This window comes from Taudactylus pleione, unplaced genomic scaffold (genome assembly GCF_031769625.1).
Source record: "Taudactylus pleione unplaced genomic scaffold, aTauple2 ptg001012l, whole genome shotgun sequence".
Taxonomy (NCBI): domain Eukaryota; kingdom Metazoa; phylum Chordata; class Amphibia; order Anura; family Myobatrachidae; genus Taudactylus; species Taudactylus pleione.
Window position 1 is genome coordinate 624,198 of NW_028285413.1, and position 26,532 is coordinate 650,729.

General features: G+C 47.2%; 1 protein-coding gene across 1 annotated transcript in view; it reads left to right on the top strand.

Annotated features, from left to right (window-relative positions):
- Positions 1 to 26,532, top strand: part of LOC148454303 (usherin-like) — a gene marked incomplete at both ends in the record, with an annotated part of 948,215 nt that overhangs the window by 577,456 nt on the left and 344,227 nt on the right. Inside the window, one exon of the mRNA XM_088461074.1 lies at positions 17,763 to 17,925. Within this exon, the coding sequence (XP_088317200.1) occupies positions 17,763 to 17,925 (163 nt within the window). The remainder of the gene's footprint in view (positions 1 to 17,762; positions 17,926 to 26,532) is intronic.

Genomic DNA, 26,532 nt, shown 5'->3' on the forward strand with positions numbered 1-26,532 from the left:
TAATATACCCAATACATATGCCACACATGTGCCCTAAATTATTTATATACCATACACTGTGTCCCAATATATTATGCTATAAATCTGTGCCCCAATACATATTTATGCCACACCTAAGGTTAATTAATGTTTATGGGCCACAGACGTCCTAGAATAGGAAATGTCTCTCTGTAAACCTTTTCTTTTTATGGTCCAGCAGGTTAACTTTGGCTGTGATTTTAATACTGTGATTAGGCCAAAAGGACAGGGGAGGTTCAAACAGACCTCTGGGCCCTGATTCCCATTTTTTAGTTAGTCAGGCTGGTCTGGTGGATATGCATATTTGTCACTCCCCTGACCTCATGGGTTTCACTTATTTTAGTGGTATCCATAGGTCTAGAATAGATAGGTCTTTTTGTTAAGGAGTCTTCCAAGACTTCATCCCCTGGAGTGAAGTTGGTGGAGTTCTCCGATCATGGTTTTCTCTCAGTAACTTTGAATACCTCAAAAAACCCCTCAGAAAGGGCGTAGCCTTTGGCGATTGAACTCGGAGCTTCTAAAAGAAGAGTGGGTTAGGCAGTCCTTTAGAGTCTTCTTTCAGTCTCAGGAGACACTTCTGGAGGCTGGTTGGAGTAGATCCGAGTGGTGGGAGGTGATTTAAAAAAGGGCTCATAGCCAAGAAAAACTTAAAAAAAAAATTGCCTACCATAACCTGAGAAAGAACTTAGATTTCTTGATCTCTGAGGAGGGAGATAGTGGGGAAATCTCCCAGTTGAGGATGCAGATGAAGGAATTTCAGTATAACCAGCTGGCATCCTTGGTTCTGGAGAGGGATTATAAAACATACCACTCACCGGATCCTTACCAGAATTGTAGGAGGTCAGTCGATGCCAAACAGATTAGAAGTCTGGTAGATGGACAGGGTGTTCTTCGTATTGATAAGAAGGGATCTTTTGTCTGTGCACTGACTTGTCAGGGAGATGATGGAAGAATTTCTGAGGGGGACACAAGGTCTGGATACTCAGGGTGTGTCTCTTGACTCTTTGGAGAGAGCTAGAATGTCGGAAAAAGGGGTTAAACCCCAAAAAGTCACCAGGACCAGATGGGTTAACATCTGAGTTTTATAAGACCTTTACAGACCTCCTAATTCCCTGCCTAGTGGAAGTGTTTAATGAGAGCCTGGATGAGGGAAGTCTCACTCCTTCCATGAGGTTATCTGCTATTATTTTACTATGTAAAGGAAAGGACCCGTCTTGTATTGAGAACTGGCACCTCATAGCCCTTAATACGAGCAGGAAGATTTTGGCAAAAGTGCTATTTAATAGGCTATCAAAATTTTCTGTGCTGTTGCTTTTACCTTCTCAGCACTGTAGGGTGAAGGGTTGTAGCACCTTTAGTGCTATCCTTGGTGTCCTGGAGACCATTTAGCAGTGTAGGACTAAAAAGTGGAGTAAGTACCTACTGGCATTGTATCAGTCTAAGGCCTTTGACCGGGTAAACCATGAGTACCTTTGTGCCCTACTGAAATGGTATGGCCTTCCAGAGTGGGTGGTGAATTGGTTGCAGACCATTTATCGTCAGGCCGAAAGCTTCCCACTTGTGAATGGTTGGGTGGGTCCTAACTTTGGTGTGGGCTCTGGTATCTGTCAGGGTTGTCCCCTGTGCCCCCTCTTGTATGTTTTCACAATTGATCCCTTCATCAGAAGGGTAGAGAGTGGAACTGTGGGTGTGCAGCTGGGCCTGGAGTCCCCACTGAGGGTGGTGGCCTATGCGGATGACATCACGGTGGTTCTGTCTTCACAGGCAGAGGCTCGTGATGTGTAACACCTCATCTATGAATACTCTGAAGCCTAGTGCTCCAGGGTAAATTGTGAGAAGTGTGAAGTTTTCTGGATGGGGGAGGAAGGTGATGAGTTCTGCCTTCCGGACAGCTTCCCTCAGGTTAGTCAGCAAATCCAAATTCTAGGCATCAAATTTGACCATGGTGATTACGCCTCCCTAAATTGGGATAAAAAGCTGGAAGATGCTGCCAGAAAGGTAGAGAGTTGGAAAAGATGGAAGTTATCCTTGAGGGAAAAGGTTGACCTGTGCAAAACTTACCTGATTCCTATTTTTTTGTATGTCAGTTATGTATCTATGTGGTCCAGACTGAATTCCTTGTTCTTTCTGCTGTTGGGGGGGGGGGAATAGGATCAATATAGTCAAGAGGGGCATAACCTACAGACCGAGGAAAGATGGGGGTTTAGACATGGTAAACCTGGTCGTCTTTTTTGTAACAGCATTTTTAAAGCTGAATGTTGGGAGTAAGATTTTAGATATTCCCCCTCAGTGGGTAGAGGTATTCAGATTGTGGGTGTCTCCCTTCCTCAGTTTGTGGATAGAGGGAAGCCAAGTGAGAAGCTTTCGGATTCCGCATGGTTACCTCCCGATCTATGTCATCCACAGCTTGAGGGTGATAAAGCAATATAGTGTGGAGTGGGTGAAGTCAAAAACTTTTCCAGAAGGGGGTTGGGGAAAAGAATTTTGCAGACCCACTTCCATGTCCCGCTGTCACAAAGGGACTGTCCAGACGATGTTGCTTCGGCCAGGTTAACTCTTAAATTCCCAGAGGTTACCGCAGAAATGTTACGAATTCAGGAGAGAATAGACTCTGACTAGTGCAGAGCGGAGGAACATGTTGGAGCTAGGTCGCGGGTACCCCTTGAGGAAAGAAGTGTTGATAGTCCCGCAACCGCCTTGAGGGCAGGTATGCTTAGCTAGTCGGGGCTCGAGGGTTGTGTAGTAAGATGCGCCCTTTGGGCCATAGAACAAGATGCGACCTTTGGGCCGTGTAGCAGCTTAAGCAGGCAGTGGCCTGTGGGCCGTAGATCCAGGTGTGGCCTTTGGGCTGTGTAGCAGCCTTGGCAGGATGTGATGGTCTGAAGAATGTACTGTGCCATATTAAACAAAAACAGGCTGGGGGTTGTTAGAGATGGGCGTACATGCACAATATCAATACATCAAAGATTGACTTTTATTAGCTATTATACTAAAATTTCCATTCATTAGGAATGGTACAGTGAAAAATAGAGGTGAAAAATAAAGTAATTAAATTCATAAACATACATATAGATTAGTGTATAAAGATAGAACAATGTGAACAAATAATGTATGAAAAAGCAGGGTCCACCATTTTAATTTCCCAGTATTATGAAAGCAATGTACTATGATGAACTGGAGCAAAATTATATGTAATATGTAAATTCAATATATCTAATAACCTACATGTAAATGCTCCTTGTTGGTCATAGAGCTAAATTAGTAATGGAATTCACTAATACTGGTGGTAATAATATCACATCTACTTGAGTGGCTTGCGAATACTTCAGCACTAATGTCCTCGATTTTTTCAGCAAAACCAGTCAGAAATTACCGGGTCCATGGGAAAAGTCCAGGTAGTCAGAAGAGATCCGCTCTGCACATGTGTAGAAAAAATATTCTTGCTCCTCACACTATATAACTCTCAGTCTGTGGCTTCCTGCTGCCTCCATTCCCCTCCTCACATCATGTCACTGCCCCTGTCACATGCAGCCCTGTCCTCACTAACACATCACTCATCTCCTGATATACTCTGTGCTGCTGGGGACCCTGCTCCTCCCACTATATAACTATCAGTCTGTGACTTCCTGCTGCCTCCATTCCCCTCCTCACATCATGTCACTGCCCCTGTCACATGCAGCCCTGTCCTCACTAACACATCACTCATCTCCTGATATACTCTGTGCTGCTGGGGACACTGCTACTTCCACTATGTAACTCTCAGTCTGTGACTTCCTGCTGCCTCCATTCCCCTCCTCACATCATGTCACTGCCCCTGTCACATGCAGCCCTGTTCTCACTAACACATCACTCATCTCCTGATATACTCTGTGCTGCTGGGGACCCTGCTACTTCCACTATATAACTCTCAGCCTGTGACTTCCTGCTGCCTCCATTCCCCTCCTCACATCATGTCACTGCCCCTGACACATGCAGCCCTGTCCTCACTGACACATCTCTCATCTCCTGATATACTCTGTGCTGCTGGGGGACCCTGCTCCTCCCACTATATAACTCTCATTTCCTATCCGGATCAGACCCGGAATTTAGCCGGTGCTGACTCAGGATATTCCAGAGTCTACGCCGCTCACACCGCAGTCGGGTCTACATAAACCCGGCTTTTCCAGCGTGAAAGTGGACGCTTGGAGATGACATCATCTCCAAGTGCCACTGAAGCCGGGCCAATCGGCCGGCTAGCAGCGCACTCCAGGTCATCGTGACCCGGAGTGCGTGTTCTCACAGCAGGGTTTCATGGGCTACGCCCGTGTTAAACCCTGCTATTTACCTGGGTTGGATTGCCGGGTCACTCGACTCGGCGATCCAACCCTCACCCCTTTTACACCAAGGAGCTGCCTGGGTTAACCCTGCAATAACCTGGGTTTTAGCTCTGGTGTAAAAGGGGTATTAGGCTGTGTTGCCAATGAATAGTGTTGTTTCGATGTTAACATCCTCCCCAATGAAGTACCATTATTACCACAGCTCAGATTATCACAGATTGCTAATAATTATCTATATGTTATTCTGGTAGATTTAATTATTATTGTTGTTACTTAGTATTTATGAGCACTCCTAAAAAGGAATGCAATAATAATCACAGAATACACTAATACAGCCATATAATGTCACTTTTATTCTGACTGATCAATTCACATGAAGCTCACAGATCACTCTAAGCTGTGCTGCTAATGAATAATGTTACTGCAATGCTAACATCATCCCTAATCAAGTAGCATTATTACCACACCATATACTTATAGTGTTACCACTTCTAAACTAGTACAAGCATGATATATACATTTTCATGGGGCTATGTGGTGGACCCACTTGAAACACCAACGTGCACGTTTCACTGTGTAAACAGCTTTATCAAGGCTGAGGCTCAATAAAACTGACATTATATGGCTGTATTAGTGTGATGCTATTCTATGCTCACAAACCAATATGTATTACAGTAAGCGAATAAATTGTGACACATGAGATAACAAAATGTGTGACTTATAGAAGTGTGATTTACCACACAGATTGGTTATTATTATTTTGAGCCTTGCTGAAAGCCGCAGTGAGGCACATGATACGGTTTATTCTGTGATTATTGCATTCCTTTTTAGGAATAGCAATGAACGTCCAGAGCGCATAGCAATCCTGTGCAGTGCCAGTCAGCGGACGAGCCGGAAGGAGTCAAGCCACTGCCACGGCTTGTGACAAGAAGTTTAAAGATATCGCCTGGCTCTCTCTTCATGGAAAGCTTTATGTTGGAGGGAACCTGAGGGGGAGGAATGTCAGTGATCGTGGTTGTACACAGGAGCAGTGTCCAGGGGTGGAGGAGACGATGGACCATTTCCTGCTTGAGTGCCCCTTTAATGTAAAAGTTTATGAGGAGGTATCAAGGGCCATTGGTATCCCGTGCCTCTCGGGTCTCAGTTACCCTGAGTGGGCTCATGGGTCAGTCAGAAGGTACGGTGGATTTAATTTGAACAAGATTTATTGAGTCAGTTTAGCGGTTAGATGTCACACGTAGAATGGACAATGTCATGTTACCATAAGGAGAAAGGTCCTCCCTTGTGAAGAGGTGGTGGGTTTAATTCTACAAGAGGTGAAGAGGATGATGGATCTGGATAAGGGAAGGCTGGATGCTGTCAGCTGGTCTCGTTGGTGGGGCCAGTTGAAGCCCCCTTGTGTGGATGGTAGACAGTCCTTTCTATGTCCATCTGTGGTTATTTTTCTTCTTTCACTCCCCCGTAGATTTTTGATGTTATGATTATTTTTGATGGAAAGGTTTGTATACATCTACCTGTAGGTGTTAGATAATGGTGAGGGGTAATGGTAGGTTAAGTTTAGTGATGTAGATAGATATGGGGTGTCTTTAAATCCTTGCTTAGTTTTCCCTTGGAGGGAGTGGATTGTATATAGGTTGTAGGTTCGGTTGTTTGCATTACTTTGATTTTGTGGGGATTTAATGTTGAAATATTACGGTTAGCTATGTTTTATTAGTTATGTATATCTATTCTATTTGATGTATTTATTTATATTTTATATTGCAAGTTTTACATAAAATGAAACATGTCCTGATATACTCTGTGCTGCTGGGGACTCTACTCCTCCCACTATATAACTCTCAGTCTGTGGCTTCCTGCTGCCTCCATTCCCCTCCTCACATCCTGTCACTGCCCCTGTCACATGCAGCCCTGTCCTCTCTAACATATCACTCATCTCCTGATATACTCTGTGCTGCTGGGGACCCTGCTCCTCCCACTATATAACTCCCAGTCTATGGTTTCTTGCTGCCTCCATTCCCCTCCTCACATCATGTCACTGCCCCTGTCACATGCAGCACTGTCCTCACTAACACATCACTCACCTCCTGATATACTCTGTGCTGCTGGGGACCCTGCTCCTCCCACTATATAAATCTTAGTCTGTGACTTCCTGCTGCCTCCATTCCCCTCCTCACATCATGTCACTGCCCCTGTCACATGCAGCCCTGTCCTCACTGACACATCATTCATCTCCTGATATACTCTGTGCTGCTGGGGACCCTGCTCCTCCCACTATATAACTCTCAGTCTGCGACTTCCTGCTGCCTCCATTCCCCTCCTCACATCATATCACTGTCCCTGTCACATGCAGCCCTGTCCTCACTAACACATCACTCATCTCCTGATATACTCTGTGCTGCTGGGGGACCCTGCTCCTCCCACTATATAAATCTCAGTCTGTGGCTTCCTGCTGCCTCCATTCCCCTCCTCACATCCTGTCACTGCCCCTGTCACATGCAGCCCTGTCCTCACTAACACATCACTCATCTCCTGATATACTCTGTGCTGCTGGGGACCCTGCTCCTCCCACTATATAAATCTCAGTCTGTGACTTCCTGCTGCCTCCATTCCCCTCCTCACATCATATCACTGTCCCTGTCACATGCAGCCCTGCCCTCACTAACACATCACTCATCTCCTGATATACTCTGTGCTGCTGGGGGACCCTGCTCCTCCCACTATATAAATCTCAGTCTGTGGCTTCCTGCTGCCTCCATTCCCCTCCTCACATCATGTCACTGCCCCTGTCACATGCAGCCCTGTCCTCACTTACACATCACTCATCTCCTGATATACTCTGTGCTGCTGGGGACCCTGCTCCTCCAACTATATAACTATCAGCCTGTGATTTCCTGCTGTCTCCATTCCCCTCTTCACATTATGTCACTGCCCCTTGTCACATGCAGCCCTGTCCTCACTAACACATCACTCATCTCCTGATATACTCTGTGCTGCTGGGGACCCTGCTCCTCCCACTATATAACTCTCAGTCTGTGACTTCCTGCTGCCTCCATTCCCCTCCTCACATCATGTCACTGCCCCTGTCATATGCAGCCCTGTCCTCACTTACACATCACTCATCTCCTGATATACTCGGTGCTGCTGGGGACCCTGCTCCTCCAACTATATAACTATCAGTCTGTGGCTTCCTGCTGCCTCCATTCCCCTCCTCACATCCTGTCACTGCCCCTGTCACATGCAGCCCTGTCCTCACTAACACATCACTCATCTCCTGATATACTCTGTGCTGCTGGGGACCCTGCTCCTCCCACTATATAAATCTTAGTCTGTGACTTCCTGCTGCCTCCATTCCCCTCCTCACATCATGTCACTGCCCCTGTCACATGCAGCCCTGTCCTCACTGACACATCACTCATCTCCTGATATACTCTGTGCTGCTGGGGACCCTGCTCCTCCCACTATATAACTCTCAGTCTGCGACTTCCTGCTGCCTCCATTCCCCTCCTCACATCATATCACTGTCCCTGTCACATGCAGCCCTGTCCTCACTAACACATCACTCATCTCCTGATATACTCTGTGCTGCTGGGGACCCTGCTCCTCCCACTATATAAATCTCAGTCTGTGGCTTCCTGCTGCCTCCATTCCCCTCCTCACATCCTGTCACTGCCCCTGTCACATGCAGCCCTGTCCTCACTAACACATCACTCATCTCCTGATATACTCTGTGCTGCTGGGGACCCTGCTCCTCCCACTATATAAATCTCAGTCTGTGACTTCCTGCTGCCTCCATTCCCCTCCTCACATCATATCACTGTCCCTGTCACATGCAGCCCTGTCCTCACTAACACATCACTCATCTCCTGATATACTCTGTGCTGCTGGGGGACCCTGCTCCTCCCACTATATAAATCTCAGCCTGTGGCTTCCTGCTGCCTCCATTCCCCTCCTCACATCATGTCACTGCCCCTGTCACATGCAGCCCTGTCCTCACTTACACATCACTCATCTCCTGATATACTCTGTGCTGCTGGGGACCCTGCTCCTCCAACTATATAACTCTCAGCCTGTGATTTCCTGCTGTCTCCATTCCCCTCTTCACATTATGTCACTGCCCCTTGTCACATGCAGCCCTGTCCTCACTAACACATCACTCATCTCCTGATATACTCTGTGCTGCTGGGGACCCTGCTCCTCCCACTATATAACTCTCAGTCTGTGACTTCCTGCTGCCTCCATTCCCCTCCTCACATCATGTCACTGCCCCTGTCACATGCAGCCCTGTCCTCACTTACACATCACTCATCTCCTGATATACTCGGTGCTGCTGGGGACCCTGCTCCTCCAACTATATAACTATCAGTCTGTGGCTTCCTGCTGCCTCCATTCCCCTCCTCACATCATGTCACTGCCCCTGTCACATGCAACTGTGCCCTAAATAACAACCACAGTGGGATAGATGACTGCTTTCAAAAGATCAGAAGACCCTTATGCTAAAATAATCTGTGCCGTCGTGAGCATTCTGTCACGGTCTGTGTTTTTTGTGAATGCGGCCTGGGTTCAGAGAGAAGGACAAATGTGCGAGGCTTGAAGACTATGGTTACTTCAGGCGACTTGGACTCAAGCGGACTGGGTCCGGACTTGGACTCAAGCGGACTGGGTCCGGACTTGGACTCAAGCGGACTGGGTCCGGACTTGGACTCAAGCGGACTGGGTCCGGACTCGGACTCAAGCGGACTGGGTCCGGACTCGGACTCAAGCGGACTGGGTCCGGACTTGGACTCAAGCGGACTGGGTCCGGACTTGGTCTAAATAAGAATAGTAATGGGGATTTGCAGAACTGTGACAGCACAGGAACTGGGAGCAGAATCCACTGAAGGGACTCAGGAACAGGTCTATGAGGAGCACAGGTAGTCTGGACACAGGCAGGGCTGTGGAAGCACTGATTGGCTAACCTGGTCAAGCGTCCGCTGTAGTGAATATGGGCCCTCATTCAGAGCCGTACGCTCTGAGCAGAGCGCACGCTCTGAATGAGGGCCAGTCTCCATGAAAATGGAGCGTCCTTCTGGACGCTCGTATAGCTGTGGGTCACCACCCACAGGCTATACGAGCGTGCAGTTTGATGGCCGCGATGGTCGAGACCATCGCGACCATCGAATTTGCGAGCCGGAGCCTGCAGTTGAGGTTTTCAACCGCAAGCTCCGGAGTGATTTTGGCTCTATCAGAGCCAAAATCACTCCCACTGACATCACTAGTGATGTCAGTGGGCCGGCTTCTGACGGGAGGCGTGCTTCCCCCATCAGGGAGGCACGCCCCCGGCACGCCTACCAAAGGGGGCGTGCTGTCAATCAACATTGACAGCACGCCCCCTTTGATCGGACACAACGAGCGAAGGACTTTCCTTCGCTCGTCGCGTCTGGCGCATGCGCACGACGCAGCTCCCTCCGTCGTGCGCATGCTCAGTCCAGAACATCGACCCACTTGCGAGCGGACAGCCGCTCGCGAGTGGGTCTGAATCAGGCCCATGATTGGAGAAAGGGAACCAGGCGTTGAGTGGTGCATGGAATCATGTTACCGCTGCAGAGACTGGAGGAGCAGCGGTCAGCTGACTGAAAGTGTCATGGCGGCGCCCGGTCTCCAGAGCACATAGAGATTGCGGAACACTGGCATCACAGAGAAGACCCTATTTCCACTGACAATGCTGCACACTGGAGCCATGCAGGGAGAATGTTCAGCACTAAAGGACTGGAACAGAACATCCACATGATCTCTGCAGCTCAGGTCTAACTCATCAGCTCTCACAGGCAGAGACTCACAGGTGTGCAATCAGTCCAGGAGAGGAATCCAGGAGCTAGCAACACAGACATGCTGCAGCCTGCAGGCAATCTGGATATCCTGACCTGCAGAGGTAGGTCACAGGATAATTAGTAAAACATAAGTTAGGATCGTGACACATTCAGATGGTCTGATCATCTGTAGGATGTCCTGCAAAACTGTGAGGCACATGGACATGATGGAGATAGTAAGAAGTTAGATGTGTGACACCAGTTTGCAATATAAGGACAGAACTGGACCGTCCCTTTAGAGATACGTTGTTGTCCTTTAATACATGAAATGTGTCACATTTGTGTTGATACAATGAAGCTGTTGGAAGATAGTAATCAACGTTTTATTATCCAAAAGCCAAACTATATAAGAATAACATCAGACCTTCTGCCATGTGATAAGGAAATCGTTTCCTCCAAGGGAGACATAACTCATTTTTTGGAGGGATGTTCCAGGTTTTTCTGTCTTCCAGAGTGACCCAGAAGATGAGGGGTCAGTAAATGGGCACTCTCAGGAACGCCATTCGTATGCTGCATGTCGCACGGAGAACATTACCAAAAATTCCTAATTGTCTGTAGTAAAAGGGTTCCGTCTCACTCTTTGAAATGGTTCCAACAATTCCCCCAGCCTCGCGGGTAGCACAGAAATCCGCACTTTATAACCATTAAACACTTTATAGCTTCAGCCGCTTTGATGAATATTTACTCTTAAAAGCTTGTCTGGCCGGCTTCCAGATCAGCGTCTTCATCTGTAACTTCTGGTATGTTAGAAATAAAACGCAAAAAAAGAGATTCATATAAAATATAGAAATTAAATAACTGTCAGTAAAAAAGTTTTCTTTCTGTATACAGATTATTGTACATGTCTTTTCATATCTGGTTCTAACGCGGTAAAGGTTATGTATCATTATAGTGGTGGCAGCCATTTTATGATCTAATTTAATATTCATGAGCATGAAGTTTAGAATAAACATTCTGAACACTTAGGTACGTGAGGAACACATTACTTTAGGCGACATATACTTATCATTATTATAACTGAACACACAAATAACAGCTGGGAGCACAGCAACCTCCTTGGAGCTGCAAAAATGTCACCATACACAGCACTGACCAGCAATTTACTATAAACTAGTGACGTTATTAAGGTATATGGGGTAGATGTATTATAGCGGCACTTAACGTGTCGCTGTATCGCTTCCTGATTCCTCTCTTTACAGAGGCAAAGCAGGAAGCACTAACGATGAGATGTATGAACATCTCATCGGCCGGAGAGGGGACCACAGCGCATCAGCCTAGTGCTAGCCTAGTACTGATGCTCTGTGTCTCAGTCCCGGTGCCTAGTGCTAGCCTAGTACTGATGCTCTGTGTCTCAGTCCCGGTGCCTAGTGCTAGCCTAGTGCTGATGCTCTGTGTCTCAGTCCCGGTGCCTAGTGCTAGCCTAGTGCTGATGCTCTGTGTCTCAGTCCCGGTGCCTAGTGCTAGCCTAGTGCTGATGCTCTGTGTCTCAGTCCCGGTGCCTAGTGCTAGCCTAGTGCTGATGCTCTGTGTCTCTGTCCCGGTGCCTAGTGCTAGCCTAGTGCTGATGCTCTGTGTCTCAGTCCCGGTGCCTAGTGCTGATGCTCTGTGTCTCAGTCCCGGTGCCTAGTGCTAGCCTAGTGCTGATGCTCTGTGTCTCAGTCCCGGTGCCTAGTGCTAGCCTAGTGCTGATGCTCTGTGTCTCAGTCCCGGTGCTTAGTGCTAGCCTAGTACTGATGCTCTGTGTCTCAGTTCCGGTGCCTAGTGCTAGCCTAGTGCTGATGCTCAGTGTCTCAGTCCCGGTGCCTAGTGCTAGCCTAGTGCTGATGCTCTGTGTCTCAGTCCCGGTGCCTAGTGCTAGCCTAGTTCTGATGCTCTGTGTCTCAGTCCCGGTGCCTAGTGCTAGCCTAGTGCTGATGCTCTGTGTCTCAGTCCTGGTGCCTAGTGCTAGCCTAGTACTGATGCTCTGTGTCTCAGTCCCGGTGCCTAGTGCTAGCCTAGTACTGATGCTCTGTGTCTCAGTCCCGGTGCCTAGTGCTAGCCTATTAGTGATGCTCTGTGTCTCAGTCCCGTTTCCTAGTGCTAGCCTAGTGCTCATGCTCTGTGTCTCAGTCCCGATGCCTAGTGCTAGCCTAGTACTCATGCTCTGTGTCTCAGTCCCGGTGCCTAGTGCTAGCCTAGTACTGATGCTCTGTGTCTCAGTCCCGGTGCCTAGTGCTAGCCTAGTACTGATGCTCTGTGTCTCAGTCCTGGTGCCTAGTGCTAGCCTAGTGCTGATGCTCTGTGTCTCAGTCCCGGTGCCTAGTGCTAGCCTAGTACTGATGCTCTGTGTCTCAGTCCCGGTGCCTAGTGCTAGCCTAGTGCTGATGCTCTGTGTCTCAGTCCCGGTGCCTACTACTGATGCTCTGTGTCTCAGTCCCGGTGCCTAGCGCTGATGCTCTGTGTCTCAGTCCCGGTGCCTAGTGCTAGCCTAGTGCTGATGCTCTGTGTCTCAGTCCTGGTGCCTACTACTGATGCTCTGTGTCTCAGTCCCGATGCCTAGTACTCATGCTCTGTGTCTCAGTCCCGGTGCCTAGTGCTAGCCTAGTACTGATGCTCTGTGTCTCAGTCCCGGTGCCTAGTGCTAGCCTAGTACTGATGCTCTGTGTCTCAGTCCCGGTGCCTAGTGCTAGCCTAGTACTGATGCTCTGTGTCTCAGTCCCGGTGCCTAGTGCTAGCCTATTAGTGATGCTCTGTGTCTCAGTCCCGTTTCCTAGTGCTAGCCTAGTGCTCATGCTCTGTGTCTCAGTCCCGATGCCTAGTGCTAGCCTAGTACTCATGCTCTGTGTCTCAGTCCCGATGCCTAGTGCTAGCCTAGTACTCATGCTCTGTGTCTCAGTCCCGGTGCCTAGTGCTAGCCTAGTACTGATGCTCTGTGTCTCAGTCCCGGTGCCTAGTGCTGATGCTCTGTGTCTCAGTCCCGGTGCCTAGTGCTAGCCTAGTACTGATGCTCTGTGTCTCAGTCCCGGTGCCTAGTGCTAGCCTAGTACTGATGCTCTGTGTCTCAGTCCCGGTGCCTAGTGCTAGCCTAGTGCTGATGCTCTGTGTCTCAGTCCCGGTGCCTACTACTTATGCTCTGTGTCTCAGTCCCGGTGCCTAGCGCTGATGCTCTGTGTCTCAGTCCCAGTGCCTAGTGCTAGCCTAGTGCTGATGCTCTGTGTCTCAGTCCCGGTGTTTACTACTGATGCTCTGTGTCTCAGTCCTGATGCCTAGTACTCATGCTCTGTGTCTCAGTCCCGGTGCCTAGTGCTAGCCTAGTACTGATGCTCTGTGTCTCAGTCCCGGTGCCTAGTGCTAGCCTAGTACTGATGCTCTGTGTCTCAGTCCCGGTGCCTAGTGCTAGCCTAGTACTGATGCTCTGTGTCTCAATCCCGGTGCCTAGTGCTAGCCTAGTGCTGATGCTCTGTGTCTCAGTCCCGGTGCCTAGTGCTGATGCTCTGTGTGTCAGTCCCGGTGCCTAGTGCTGATGCTCTGTGTGTCAGTCCCAGTGCCTAGTGCTGATGCTCTGTGTGTCAGTCCCAGTGCCTAGTGCTAGCCTACTACTGATGCTCTGTGTCTCAGTCCCGGTGCCTAGTGCTGATGCTCTGTGTCTCAGTCCCGGTGCCTAGTGCTGATGCTCTGTGTGTCAGTCCCGGTGCCTAGTGCTGATGCTCTGTGTGTCAGTCCCGGTGCCTAGTGCTGATGCTCTGTGTGTCAGTCCCAGCCGGCTCCACTGAGCATGTGCGGGATCTCGCAAGTATTGCGAGATCCCCGCGCGCAGCCTGGAGCTGGCAGCCGCCGCAGCAGGGACAGCGATGTCCCTGCTGTGGGGATAGGGCAGTGCCAGGCTGTAACTGTCGATAGAGACAGCTACATCCGGCCGAATGGTCAGGGGATCTGACCGTTCATACATTGCACGGGCTATCAGCGCTGCTATATTGTTGATAGCAGCGCCTATAATGATAGGGGCGCATGGTGCCCCTGTCATTTACCGCCAACCCCCGATCATACATCGGGTAGAAGCGGTATCAGCGCACATAACGTGCGCTGATACCACTTCTGGGCTTCTTGCATCTCCCCCAAGGTGTCTCATGCCTAATTAAAAATTTTAAAGAACTAATGGGGAAGATGTAAGAAGCTCAGAAGCGGTATCAGTGCACGTTATGAGCGCTGATATCACTTCTACACGATGTATGATCGGGGGTTCAGCGGCCCTGTCATTATCGGCGCTGCTATCTACAAGATAGCCTGACCATTCGGCCAGCTATCGACAGATACAGGCTGGCGCCTCCCTAAACCCACAGCAGGGACAGCGCTGTCCCTGCTGGGGTGGCTGCCCTCTCCAGGCTGCACGCGGGGATCTCGCCATACTTGTGAGATCCCGTGCATGCTCAGTGCAGCCTGCTGGGACTGAGACACAGCGCATCAGCACTAGGCTGATGCGCTGCGGTCTCTAGCGGGTAGCGCCGCAGGGGGGCGTTATCACTCCCCCGCTCCGGCCGATGAGATGTTCATACATCTCATCATTAGTGCTTCCTGCTAATACATCTACACCCAATGCAGCACCTCTTCACCCCCTACACATGCTATGGGGACGTGTCAGCGTGACCACGCTCCCTGATTTGTCCTGTTTCATGGCGTGTGACTGCGTGTCATGGCCCATTATCACAGTGGGGGCTTGTTAGCACATCGGGAGCTTGTGTGAAGCCCCCAGCCTCTCGGGACACAGGAGGGGGTGTACAATGGATGACCGATGCCATCACAGCTGCTAGCCATTCGGTGACACCATCCAAGGGGGTGACACCCTATTAGCAGCGCAGCTCTGCTATTTTGGTATCACCTGGTATAGCCCGCACCCCGTAGTGATGTCACTGCCTACAACTTCTCATTACATATAGCGAGTAAAATCATAGGCATCCCTCCCCGATGCGGGGAGGGATGCCATATGCCGCCAAAAATGGGACATAGCCTAGCGGACAGGGGGCTTGGCCTCGATGACGGTGCGTGGCCTCGCGGACCAAACCCCGTCCCCGGCCTGTGTTTCTTATCACTGGGGTGGTGGGGGGTGCCGGCTCCCTCACTGTGACAGGAGCCGAGTGCTGCACCTAATGCAACAGTGCAGTACCCAGCTCCTGTCACTGAGGCGGAGCAAGCACCTTGGTGTCACCCCTCGGCAGGTGACACCCGGGTGTGGCCCGCACCCCCCTTGTGACGACACTGGGTAAAATAAGTATTGAACACATCCAACATTATTCTCAGTAAATATATGTGTAATGGGGCTATTGTAATGAAATTGTCACCAAATGTCACTTACAACCCATGTAATCCTCACATGCAAAGAAATCTCACCATAGATGTCCATAAATTAAGTTATGTGTAATAATGTGAGATGACCCAGGGATAAAGTATTGAACACGATTACTGAAATGTATTTAATACTTCGTACAAAAGCCTTTGTTGGTAATGACAGCTTCAAGACGCCTCCTGTATGGAGAACTAGTCGCACGCATCGCTTAGGGGGGATTTTGCGCCATTCTTCCACACAAACCGTCTCCAAATCTTGGAGGTTCCGTGGTCTCTTCTATGATCTCTGATCTTTAGTTCTTTCAATAGATTTTCAATTGGATACAAGTCAGGTGATTGGCTGTGATTGGCTGTGATTGGCTGTGATTGGCTGGGCCTTTCCAGCAGCTTTATTTCCTCTCTCTGACACCAGGTGAGAGTGTCCCTGGCTGTGTGTCTGGGATCATTGTCTTGCTGACATGTCCGCCCTCGTTTCATCTTCAGCATCCTGGTAGATGGCAGCAGATTTTTATAAGATGTCGCTGTACATTATTCCATTCATCCTCCTTCAAGTCATATGAATTATGCCATTACCGTATGCTGAAAAACAGCCCCACACCATGATGTTCCCACCTCCAAACTTCACTGTTGGTATGGGGTATGGGGTGATGTGCAGTGTAATTTCTCCTCCAAACACGGTGTATTATGGCATCCAAAGAGTTCAATTTTGGTCTCATCTGACCAAACTATATTCTCCCAGTATTTCACAGGCTTGTCCAAATGTTGTGCAGCAAACTTAAAACGAGCTTCAACATGCTTTTTCTTCAGCAATGGAGTCTTGCGTGGTGAGCGTGTATACAGGCCATTACGGTTGAGTGCATTACGTATTGTTTTCTTTAAAACAATTGTACCTGCTAATTCCAGGTCTTTCTGAAGCTCTCCAGAAGTGGTCTTTGGCTCTCTGACGACTCTTCTGATAATTATTTTCACTCCTCTGTCAGAAATCTTGTGAGGAGCACCTGGTCGTGGCCGGTTTATGGCGAAATGATGTTCTTTGCACTTCCGGATTATGGCCCAAACAGTGGGATAGATTCATAGCCGCTCGTAAGCACCCGCTCGTTCGCTCCGAGCGATGTTCGAACATCTGTAATGCGTATGGGTCGTAATGCGCATGCGCCAACCAGTCATTGCGGTCGGAAATCGAGCGCTTGCAAAATAGCGAGTGCCTGCTAATTTGAGTGACAGGATGAGGCGTTTGTGGGTGGTAACAGGGGAAGGTGCTTGAAAACGGGGAGTGGTGATCCGAACGCAGGCGTGCCAAAAGGTCAAAACGGGCGTTTTAAGGGTGTGCATAATTTACAAAGCAGCATCATTGACCACGTCACTTGGTTGTTTCTTAGCCTGAACTGTTCGCATGATTGCGGTAGGAAAATCCAACCACAAGCACTGCGAGCAGTTCAGACGCCTTTTGATGTACTCAATTAATCTAATAAATAGCGGAGATGATGTAGGATGCGAGCTGCCAGGGGGCGTCTTTACAAAATAGCGAGCGCATATTTCGTTCGCTCGCTCAGACATAGAGGCGTCAACAGACCGCAAAGAGCGAGTGCTCAATTTAAATATCCAGCCCCTTTTTCTGAACGAGCGAGCGCAAATAGCGTCCGGCTCTGAATCAGGCCCAGTGCTCACTGGAACATTCATAAGTTTAGAAATCCTTCTGTAACCAATGCCATCAGTATGTTTTGCAACAATAAGGTTGCGAAGATCTTGAGAGAGCTCTTTGCTTTTACCCATCATGAGATGTTTCTTGCTTGACGCCTTGGGAATGAGACACCTTTTTATAGGCCATCAGTTGGGACTGTACCATCTTATATTAATTTGCACTGACAAGGGGCAGGATTACTTTCTAATTACTGATAGATTTCAGCTGGTGTCTTGGCTTTCCATGCCTTTTTGCACCTCCCTTTCTTCATGTGTTCAATACTTTTTCCCTGTGTCATTTCACATTATTACACATAACTTAATTTATGGACACCTATGGTGTGATTTCTTTGCATGTGTGGATTACATGGGTTGTTGCTGACATTTGGGGAAAATTTCATTACAATAGCCCCATTACAGGTATATTTACTGAGAAAAATGTTGATGCTTTCAATACTTATTTTTACATTCTGTATTTGTTTATTTGACTGTTTGATGTCCCGCAGATGACGGACATAAAGTACTTGGGGTGTCAGGAAATTTATAATTGTATATAAATCTACTGTCCTTTATTTATTTACAGCTTGAGACTTACACTCAGGAATCTAAGCCAGAAGGAAATATTGTGCTCCACTCCTCCATAAATGGTCCAAGGAACGTCCAACTGAAATGGGAAGGGCCTGAAAAGCCCAATGGACGAATTACATATAACATAATTTTTAATGGGTTGTTTTATGAACACGAAGGTACGGATACTATACAGTTTGTCATTTACAACATAAAAGTATTGTTGTTTTTCCTTCTTGTAGTGATTTATAACCAGTATAATTCTCAACATTACAGCACAATAGAGGAAATATTGGCCAGAAACTGCTAAAACCTGCAAATACAGTATACCAATGGTTCCCAAACTGTGCCCCATGGCACCCTAGGGTGCCTCGGGACACTTGCAGGGGTGCCTTAGGTTGGTGGTTCAGCACCAAATGAAATTATTTGTGGTTAATGTAATGTAAATATGAGGACAAACAGAAGCGCAAGCCTGTCCCCACCACATAACTGACCCTAAGGATGACAGGTCAGCACATCCCTGTCCCCACCACATAACTGACCCTAAGGATGACAGGTCAGCACATCCCTGTCCCCACCACATAACTGACCCTAAGGATGACAGGTCAGCACATCCCTGTCCTCACCACATAACTGACCCTAAGGGTGACAGGTCAGCACATCCCTGTCCCCACCACATAACTGACCCTAAGGATGACAGGTCAGCACATCCCTGTCCCCACCACATAACTGACCCTAAGGATGACAGGTCAGCACATCCCTGACCTCACCACATAACTGACCCTAAGGATGACAGGTCAGCACATCCCTGTCCCCACCACATAACTGACCCTAAGGATGACAGGTCAGCACATCCCTGTCCTCACCACATAACTGACCCTAAGGGTGACAGGTCAGCACATCCCTGTCCTCACCACATAACTGACCCTGTCTCTCCCATAATACAAAGCGGCCCTGGAGAATGGTCGGGAGTAGCTGATATCGGCGGCGGGAGCAGGAGCGGGGGTTTCAGGTAAGTGTTTTTTTTTTGTTTTGTTTTTTATAACGTGTCTCTCTACTGGCGGGGGCTACAAGGGGGGATTACTACTGGGGGCACTTGAAGGGTGGATTACTACTGGGGGCACTTGAAGGGGGGTTCACTACTGGGGGCACTTGAAGGGGGGATTACTACTGGGGCACTTGAAGGGGGGATTACTACTGGGGGAACTTGAAAGGGGGACTACTGGGGGCACTTGAAGGGGGGATTACTATTGCGGGCACTACTACTGGGGGCACTTGAAGGGGGGCTACTACTGGGGGCACTTGAAGGGAGGATTACTACTGGGGGAACTTGAAGGGGGATTACAGGGGGCACTAGAAGGGAGGATTACTACTGGGGAACTTGAAGGGGGGTTACTACTGGGGGCACTAGAAAGGGGGACTACTGGGGGCACTTGAAGGGGGGATTACTATTGGGGGCACTACTACTGGGGGCACTTGAAGGGGGGCTACTACTGGGGGCACTTGAAGGGAGGATTACTACTGGGGGGGACTACTACTGGGGGCACTACATGGGTAGGAAACCTCCACTGGGGGGACTACTACAAGGGGGGACTACTAGGGGCACTACAAGAGGGGGGACTACTACTGGGGGCACTGTATAAGCTTACTAATGGGGGCACAAGGGGCACTGCACAAGGGGGACCACTACCGCGGGCACTGCATAGGGGGGCGCCAAAAAACCTACTCGCTTACCAAAAAATTTGGGCTAGGGCCGGCCCTGACAGTCCCCATACTATAGTACTATATAGTCCCCATTCTATAGTACTATACAGTCCCCATACTTTAGTACTATGCAGTCCCCATACTATAGTACTATACCGTCCCCATACTATAGTACTATACCGTCCCCATGCTATAGTACTATACCGTCCCCATGCTATAGTACTATACCGTCCCCATGCTATAGTACTATACCGTCCCCATGCTATAGTACTATACCGTCCCCATGCTATAGTACTATACATTCCCCATACTATAGTACTATACAGTCCCCATACTATAGTACTATACCATCCCCATACTATAGTACTATACCGTCCCCATACTATAGTACTATACCGTCCCCATACTATAGTACTATACCGTCCCCATACTATAGTACTATACCGTCCCCATACTATAGTACTATACCGTCCCCATACTATAGTACTATACAGTCCCCATACTATAGTACTATACAGTCCCCATACTATAGTACTATACAGTCCCCATACTATAGTACTATACCGTCCCCATACTATAGAACTATACCGTCCCATACTATAGTACTATACAGTCCCCATACTATAGTACTATACAGTCCCCATACTATAGTACTATACCATCCCCATACTATACTATGGGGATGTAGAAATGATGGAATTCATCAATTTCCGAAAAAGCATTTTTTTGGGAACTTGGCAGTGCAGCTGTATGTCACCCTGAGGTGGCGTTCAGCATCCGATACAGCAGAGGGAGGGTGAATAGATCCCTCCCTGCTGTGTACAATTACCTTCCTGATGCTCCCTCCCGGCTCCCAGAGCAATCCTCCTGTGAGCCGGGGCAAGGAGAGGGCACAGCAGCAGCGGGCAGCTGGTGTGATGGGGGCAGGCCAAGTCTCCAGCAGCAGCTTAGCCGAGTGTGCAGTGGTGACGTGCGGCGGCCACAGCGGTGGACTTAGTGCGTCCAGCAGGTATCAGCGGGAGGGGAGGGGGAGGTTCTGGCATCGGAGGAGGAGATAGCCGTCAACTTTACAAAGATGGGGGGGTGCTGTGACAGATGCTGGCAGGGGGCTCAGTCTTGCGTGCGCAGCTTGAAGACAGGTAGTGAAAACTGAAGAGGGGCAAGAGAAAAGTATCTCACTTCCGAAAATGGCTTCGTAGAAACAGCAGCACTTCAGAAGGGATAGTTTAGGGCAGGAGGCAGGATGAATGAGGCAGGATGAATGAGGCAGGATGAATGAGGCAGGATGAACGTCTCCTAAATGGTGTTTGAACTCACAGCGAGTTCAAACCATAATTATGTTTTGATGAATAGGTGCCTATCTAATGAAAAATTACCTTTCCTACATAAAATGCATAGAACAAACAGAAGCAACTTAACATGACATATTAAAATGTGTAGTAGCTCCAACAGGTGGGGGGTAATCTGTGTACTGGTTATTCCCAGTTACTGCAGGTTAGACAGCTGTAGACTGTACATGGTGATGTAACTATTACTGTACTGTATATATAACAGGAGGGGGGGTAATCTGTGTACTGGGTATTCCTAGTTACTGTAGGTTAGACACCTGTAGACTGTACATGGTGATGTAACTATTACTGTACTGTATATATAACAGGAGGGGGGTAATCTGTGTACTGGGTATTCCTAGTTACTGCAGGTCAGACAGCTATAGACTGTACATGGTGATGTAACTATTACTGTACTGTATATATAACAGGTGGGGGGTAATCTGTGTACTGGGTATTCCTAGTTACTGCAGGTCAGACAGCTGTAGACTGTACATGATGATGTAACTATTACTGTACTGTATATATAACAGATGGGGGGTAATCTGTGTACTGGGTATTCCCAGTTACTGCAGGTCAGACAGCTGTAGACTGTACATGGTGCTGTAACTATTACTGTACTGTATATATAACAGGTGGGGGGTAATCTGTGTATTGGGTATTCCTAGTTACTGCAGGTCAGACAGTGTAGACTGTATATGGTGATGTAACTATTACTATACTGTATATATAACAGGTGGGGGGTAATCTGTGTACTGGGTATTCCCAGTTACTGGAGGTCAGACAGCTGTAGACTGTACAAGGTGATGTAACTATTACTGTACTGTATATATAACAGGTGGGGGTAATTGTGTACTGGGTATTCCTAGTTACTGCAGGTCAGACAGCTGTAGACTGTACAGGGTGATGTAACTATTACTGTACTGTATATATAACACGTTGGGGTAATCTGTGTACTGGGTATTCCCAGTTACTGGAGGTTAGACATCTGTAGTCTGTACATGGTTATGTAACTATTACTATACTGTGTATATATAATAGGTGGGGGGGGTAATCTGTGTACTGGGTATTCCTAGTTACTGCAGGTTAGACAGCTGTAGACTGTACATGGTGATGTAACTATTAATGTACTGTATATATAACAGGAGGGGGGTAATCTGTGTACTGGGTATTCCCAGTTACTGCAGGTCAGACAGCTGTATGTACATGGTGATATAACTATTATTGTACTGTATATATAACAGGTGGGGGGTAATCTGTGTACTGGGTATTCCCAAATACTGGAGGTTAGACAGCTGTAGACTGTACATGGTGATGTAACTATTACTGTACTGTATATATAACAGGTGGGGGGTAATCTGTGTACTGGGTATTCCCAGTTACTGCAGGTCAGAAAGCTGTACTCTGTACATGGTGCTGTAACTATTACTGTACTGTATATATAACAGGTGGGGGGTAATCTGTATACTGTTTATTCCCAGTTACTGCAGGTTAGACAGCTGTAGACTGTACATGGTGATGTAACTATTACTGTACTGTGTATATATAATAGGTGGGGGGTAATCTGTATACTGGGTATTCCTAGTTACTGCAGGTCAGACAGCTGTAGACTGTACATGGTCATGTAACTATTACTGTACTGTATATATAACAGGTGGGGGGTAAGCTGTGTACTGGGTATTCCCAGTTACTGCAGGTCAGACAGCTGTAGACTGTATATGATGATGTAACTATTACTGTATATATAACAGGTGGGGGGTAATCTGTGTACTGGGTATTCCCAGTTACTGCAGGTCAGACAGCTGTAGACTGTACATGGTGCTGTAACTATTACTGTACTGTATATATAACAGGTGGGGGGTAATCTGTGTACTGGGTATTCCCAGTTACTGGAGGTTAGACAGCTGTAGACTGTACATGGTGATGTAACTATTACTGTACTGTATATATAACAGGTGGGGGGTAATCTGTGTACTGGGTATTCCCAGTTACTGCAGGTCAGACAGCTGTAGACTGTACATGGAGATGTAACTATTACTGTACTGTATATATAACAGGTGGGGGGTAATCTGTGTACTGGGTATTCCCAGTTACTGGAGGTTAGACAGCTGTAGACTGTACATGGTGATGTAACTATTACTGTACTGTATATATAACAGGTGGGGGGTAATCTGTGTACTGGGTATTCCCAGTTACTGCAGGTCAGACAGCTGTAGACTGTACATGGAGATGTAACTATTACTGTACTGTATATATAATAGGTGGGGGGTAAGCTGTGTACTGGGTATTCCTAGTTACTGCAGGTCAGACAGCTGTAGACTGTACATGGTGCTGTAACTATTACTGTACTGTATATATAACAGGTGGGGGGTAATCTGTGTACTGGGTATTCCCAGTTACTGCAGGTCAGACAGCTGTAGACTGTACATGGAGATGTAACTATTAGTGTACTGTATATATAACAGGTGGGGGGTTAGCTGTGTACTGGGTATTCCCAGTTACTGCAGGTCAGACAGCTGTAGTCTGTACATGGTGATATAACTTTTACTGTACTGTATATATAACAGGTGGGGGGTAATCTGTGTACTGGTTATTCCCAGTTACTGCAGGTCAGACAGCTGTAGACTGTACATGGAGATGTAACTATTAGTGTACTGTATATATAACAGGTGGGGGGTAATCTGTGTACTGGGTATTCCCAGTTACTGGAGGTCAGACAGCTGTAGACTGTACATGGTGATGTATCTATTACTGTACAGTATATATAATAAGTGGGGGGTAATCTGTGTACTGGGTATTCCTAGTTACTGCAGGTCAGACAGCTGTAGACTGTACAGGGTGATGTAACTATTACTGTACTGTATATATAACAGGTGGTTGGTAAGCTGTGTACTGGGTATTCCCAGTTACTGCAGGTTAGACAGCTGTAGTCTGTACATGGTGATGTAACTATTACTATACTGTGTATATATAATAGGTGGGGGGTAATCTGTGTACTGGGTATTCCTAGTTACTGCAGGTTAGACAGCTGTAGACTGTACATGGTGATGTAACTATTACTGTGCTGTGTATATATAATAGGTGGGGGGTAATCTGTGTACTGGGTATTCCTAGTTACTGCAGGTCAGACAGCTGTAGACTGTACATGGTGATGTAACTATTACTGTACTGTATATATAACAGGTGGGGGGTAAGCTGTGTACTGGGTATTCCCAGTTACTGGAGGTCAGACAGCTGTAGACTGTACATGGTGATGTATCTATTACTGTACTGTATATATAATAGGTGGGGGGTAATCTGTGTACTGGGTATTCCTAGTTACTGCAGGTCAGACAGCTGTAGACTGTACAGGGTGATGTAACTATTACTGTACTGTATATATAACAGGTGGTTGGTAAGCTGTGTACTGGGTATTCCCAGTTACTGGAGGTTAGACAGCTGTAGTCTGTACATGGTGATGTAACTATTACTATACTGTGTATATATAATAGGTGGGGGGTAATCTGTGTACTGGGTATTCCTAGTTACTGCAGGTTAGACAGCTGTAGACTGTACATGGTCATGTAACTATTAATGTACTGTATATATAACAGGTGGGGGGTAATCTGTGTACTGGGTATTCCTAGTTACTGCAGGTTAGACAGCTGTAGACTGTACATGGTCATGTAACTATTACTGTACTGTATATATAACAGGTGGGGGGTTAGCTGTGTACTGGGTATTCCCAGTTACTGCAGGTCAGACAGCTGTAGTCTGTACATGGTGATATAACTATTACTGTACTGTATATATAACAGGTGGGGGGTAATCTGTGTACTGGGTATTCCCAGTTACTGCAGGTCAGACAGTTGTAGTCTGTACATGGTGCTGTAACTATTACTATACTGTATATATAACAGGTGGGGGGTAATCTGTGTACTGGGTATTCCCAGTTACTGCAGGTCAGACAGCTGTAGACTGTACATGGAGATGTAACTATTAGTGTACTGTATATATAACAGGTGGGGGGTTAGCTGTGTACTGGGTATTCCCAGTTACTGCAGGTCAGACAGCTGTAGTCTGTACATGGAGATGTAACTATTAGTGTACTGTATATATAACAGGTGGGGGGTAATCTGTGTACTGGGTATTCCCAGTTACTGCAGGTCAGACAGCTGTAGTCTGTACATGGTGATATAACTATTACTGTAATGTATATATAACAGGTGGGGGGTAATCTGTGTACTGGGTATTCCCAGTTACTGCAGGTCAGACAGTTGTAGTCTGTACATGGTGATGTAACTATTACTATACTGTATATATAACAGGTGGGGGGTAATCTGTGTACTGGGTATTCCCTATTACTGGAGGTCAGACAGCTGTAGACTGTACATGGTGATGTAACTATTACTATACTGTATATATAACAGGTGGGGGGTAATCTGTGTACTGGGTATTCCCAGTTACTGCAGGTCAGACAGCTGTAGACTGTACATGGAGATGTAACTATTACTATACTGTATATATAACAGGTGGGGGGTAATCTGTGTACTGGGTATTCCCAGTTACTGCAGGTCAGACAGCTGTAGACTGTACATGGAGATGTAACTATTACTATACTGTATATATAACAGGTGGGGGGTAATCTGTGTACTGGGTATTCCCAGTTACTGCAGGTCAGACAGTTGTAGTCTGTACATGGTGATGTAACTATTACTATACTGTATATATAACAGGTGGGGGGTAATCTGTGTACTGGGTATTCCCTATTACTGGAGGTCAGACAGCTGTAGACTGTACATGGTGATGTAACTATTACTATACTGTATATATAACAGGTGGGGGGTAATCTGTGTACTGGGTATTCCCAGTTACTGCAGGTCAGACAGCTGTAGACTGTACATGGAGATGTAACTATTACTATACTGTATATATAACAGGTGGGGGGTAATCTGTGTACTGGGTATTCCCAGTTACTGCAGGTCAGACAGCTGTAGACTGTACATGGAGATGTAACTATTACTATACTGTATATATAACAGGTGGGGGGTAATCTGTGTACTGGGTATTCCCAGTTACTGCAGGTCAGACATTTGTCTAAATTCAAATTTGGATTTCACCTGTTTTTTTTTTTATCATCCACAGAACTTGAGTACAGTAATAATAAGTGATACTGTAGGTGTCCCAAATTAAAGAGATATTATGGCAAGCCAATGTATATGTCCGCTGTGTAATATATGAGTAAATGAAGCTGCATTGTATGAGTTATTGTAATTGTTGTGTGTGCCAATAATGAGTGAGCCCAGGTAATTACATATGTCTGCCCAGGTAATTACATATGTCTGCTTCTTTTCCCTGTGAGATGGCAGAGAAGTCTCACTGAGAATGCAATGGGTTTGACAGCCTCGACTGGTGTCTCCGACTTCCCATATATCAGTGGTTCTCAACCCCTGTCCTCAAATACCGCCAACAGGCCTTGTTTTGTGGTGAGGTCATCTATGTTGCTGGGTCAGTAATCATCCCACCTGCTTCCAACATCAGAAATCCTCAAAACATGACCTGTTGGCGGTACCTGCAGGTTGAGGTAGGGAACACTGCTTGCTTTATATATATATATATATATATATATATATATATATATATATATATATATATATATATTCTGTTCTGACTGACCAGATATCTCAGACAGGAATAGCGTCAGAATGCCGTGCGCTCCTACACATGACTTGGCCCAGTCTGTGCGCTTCCCATGTTAGGTTAATCAGAATTCCA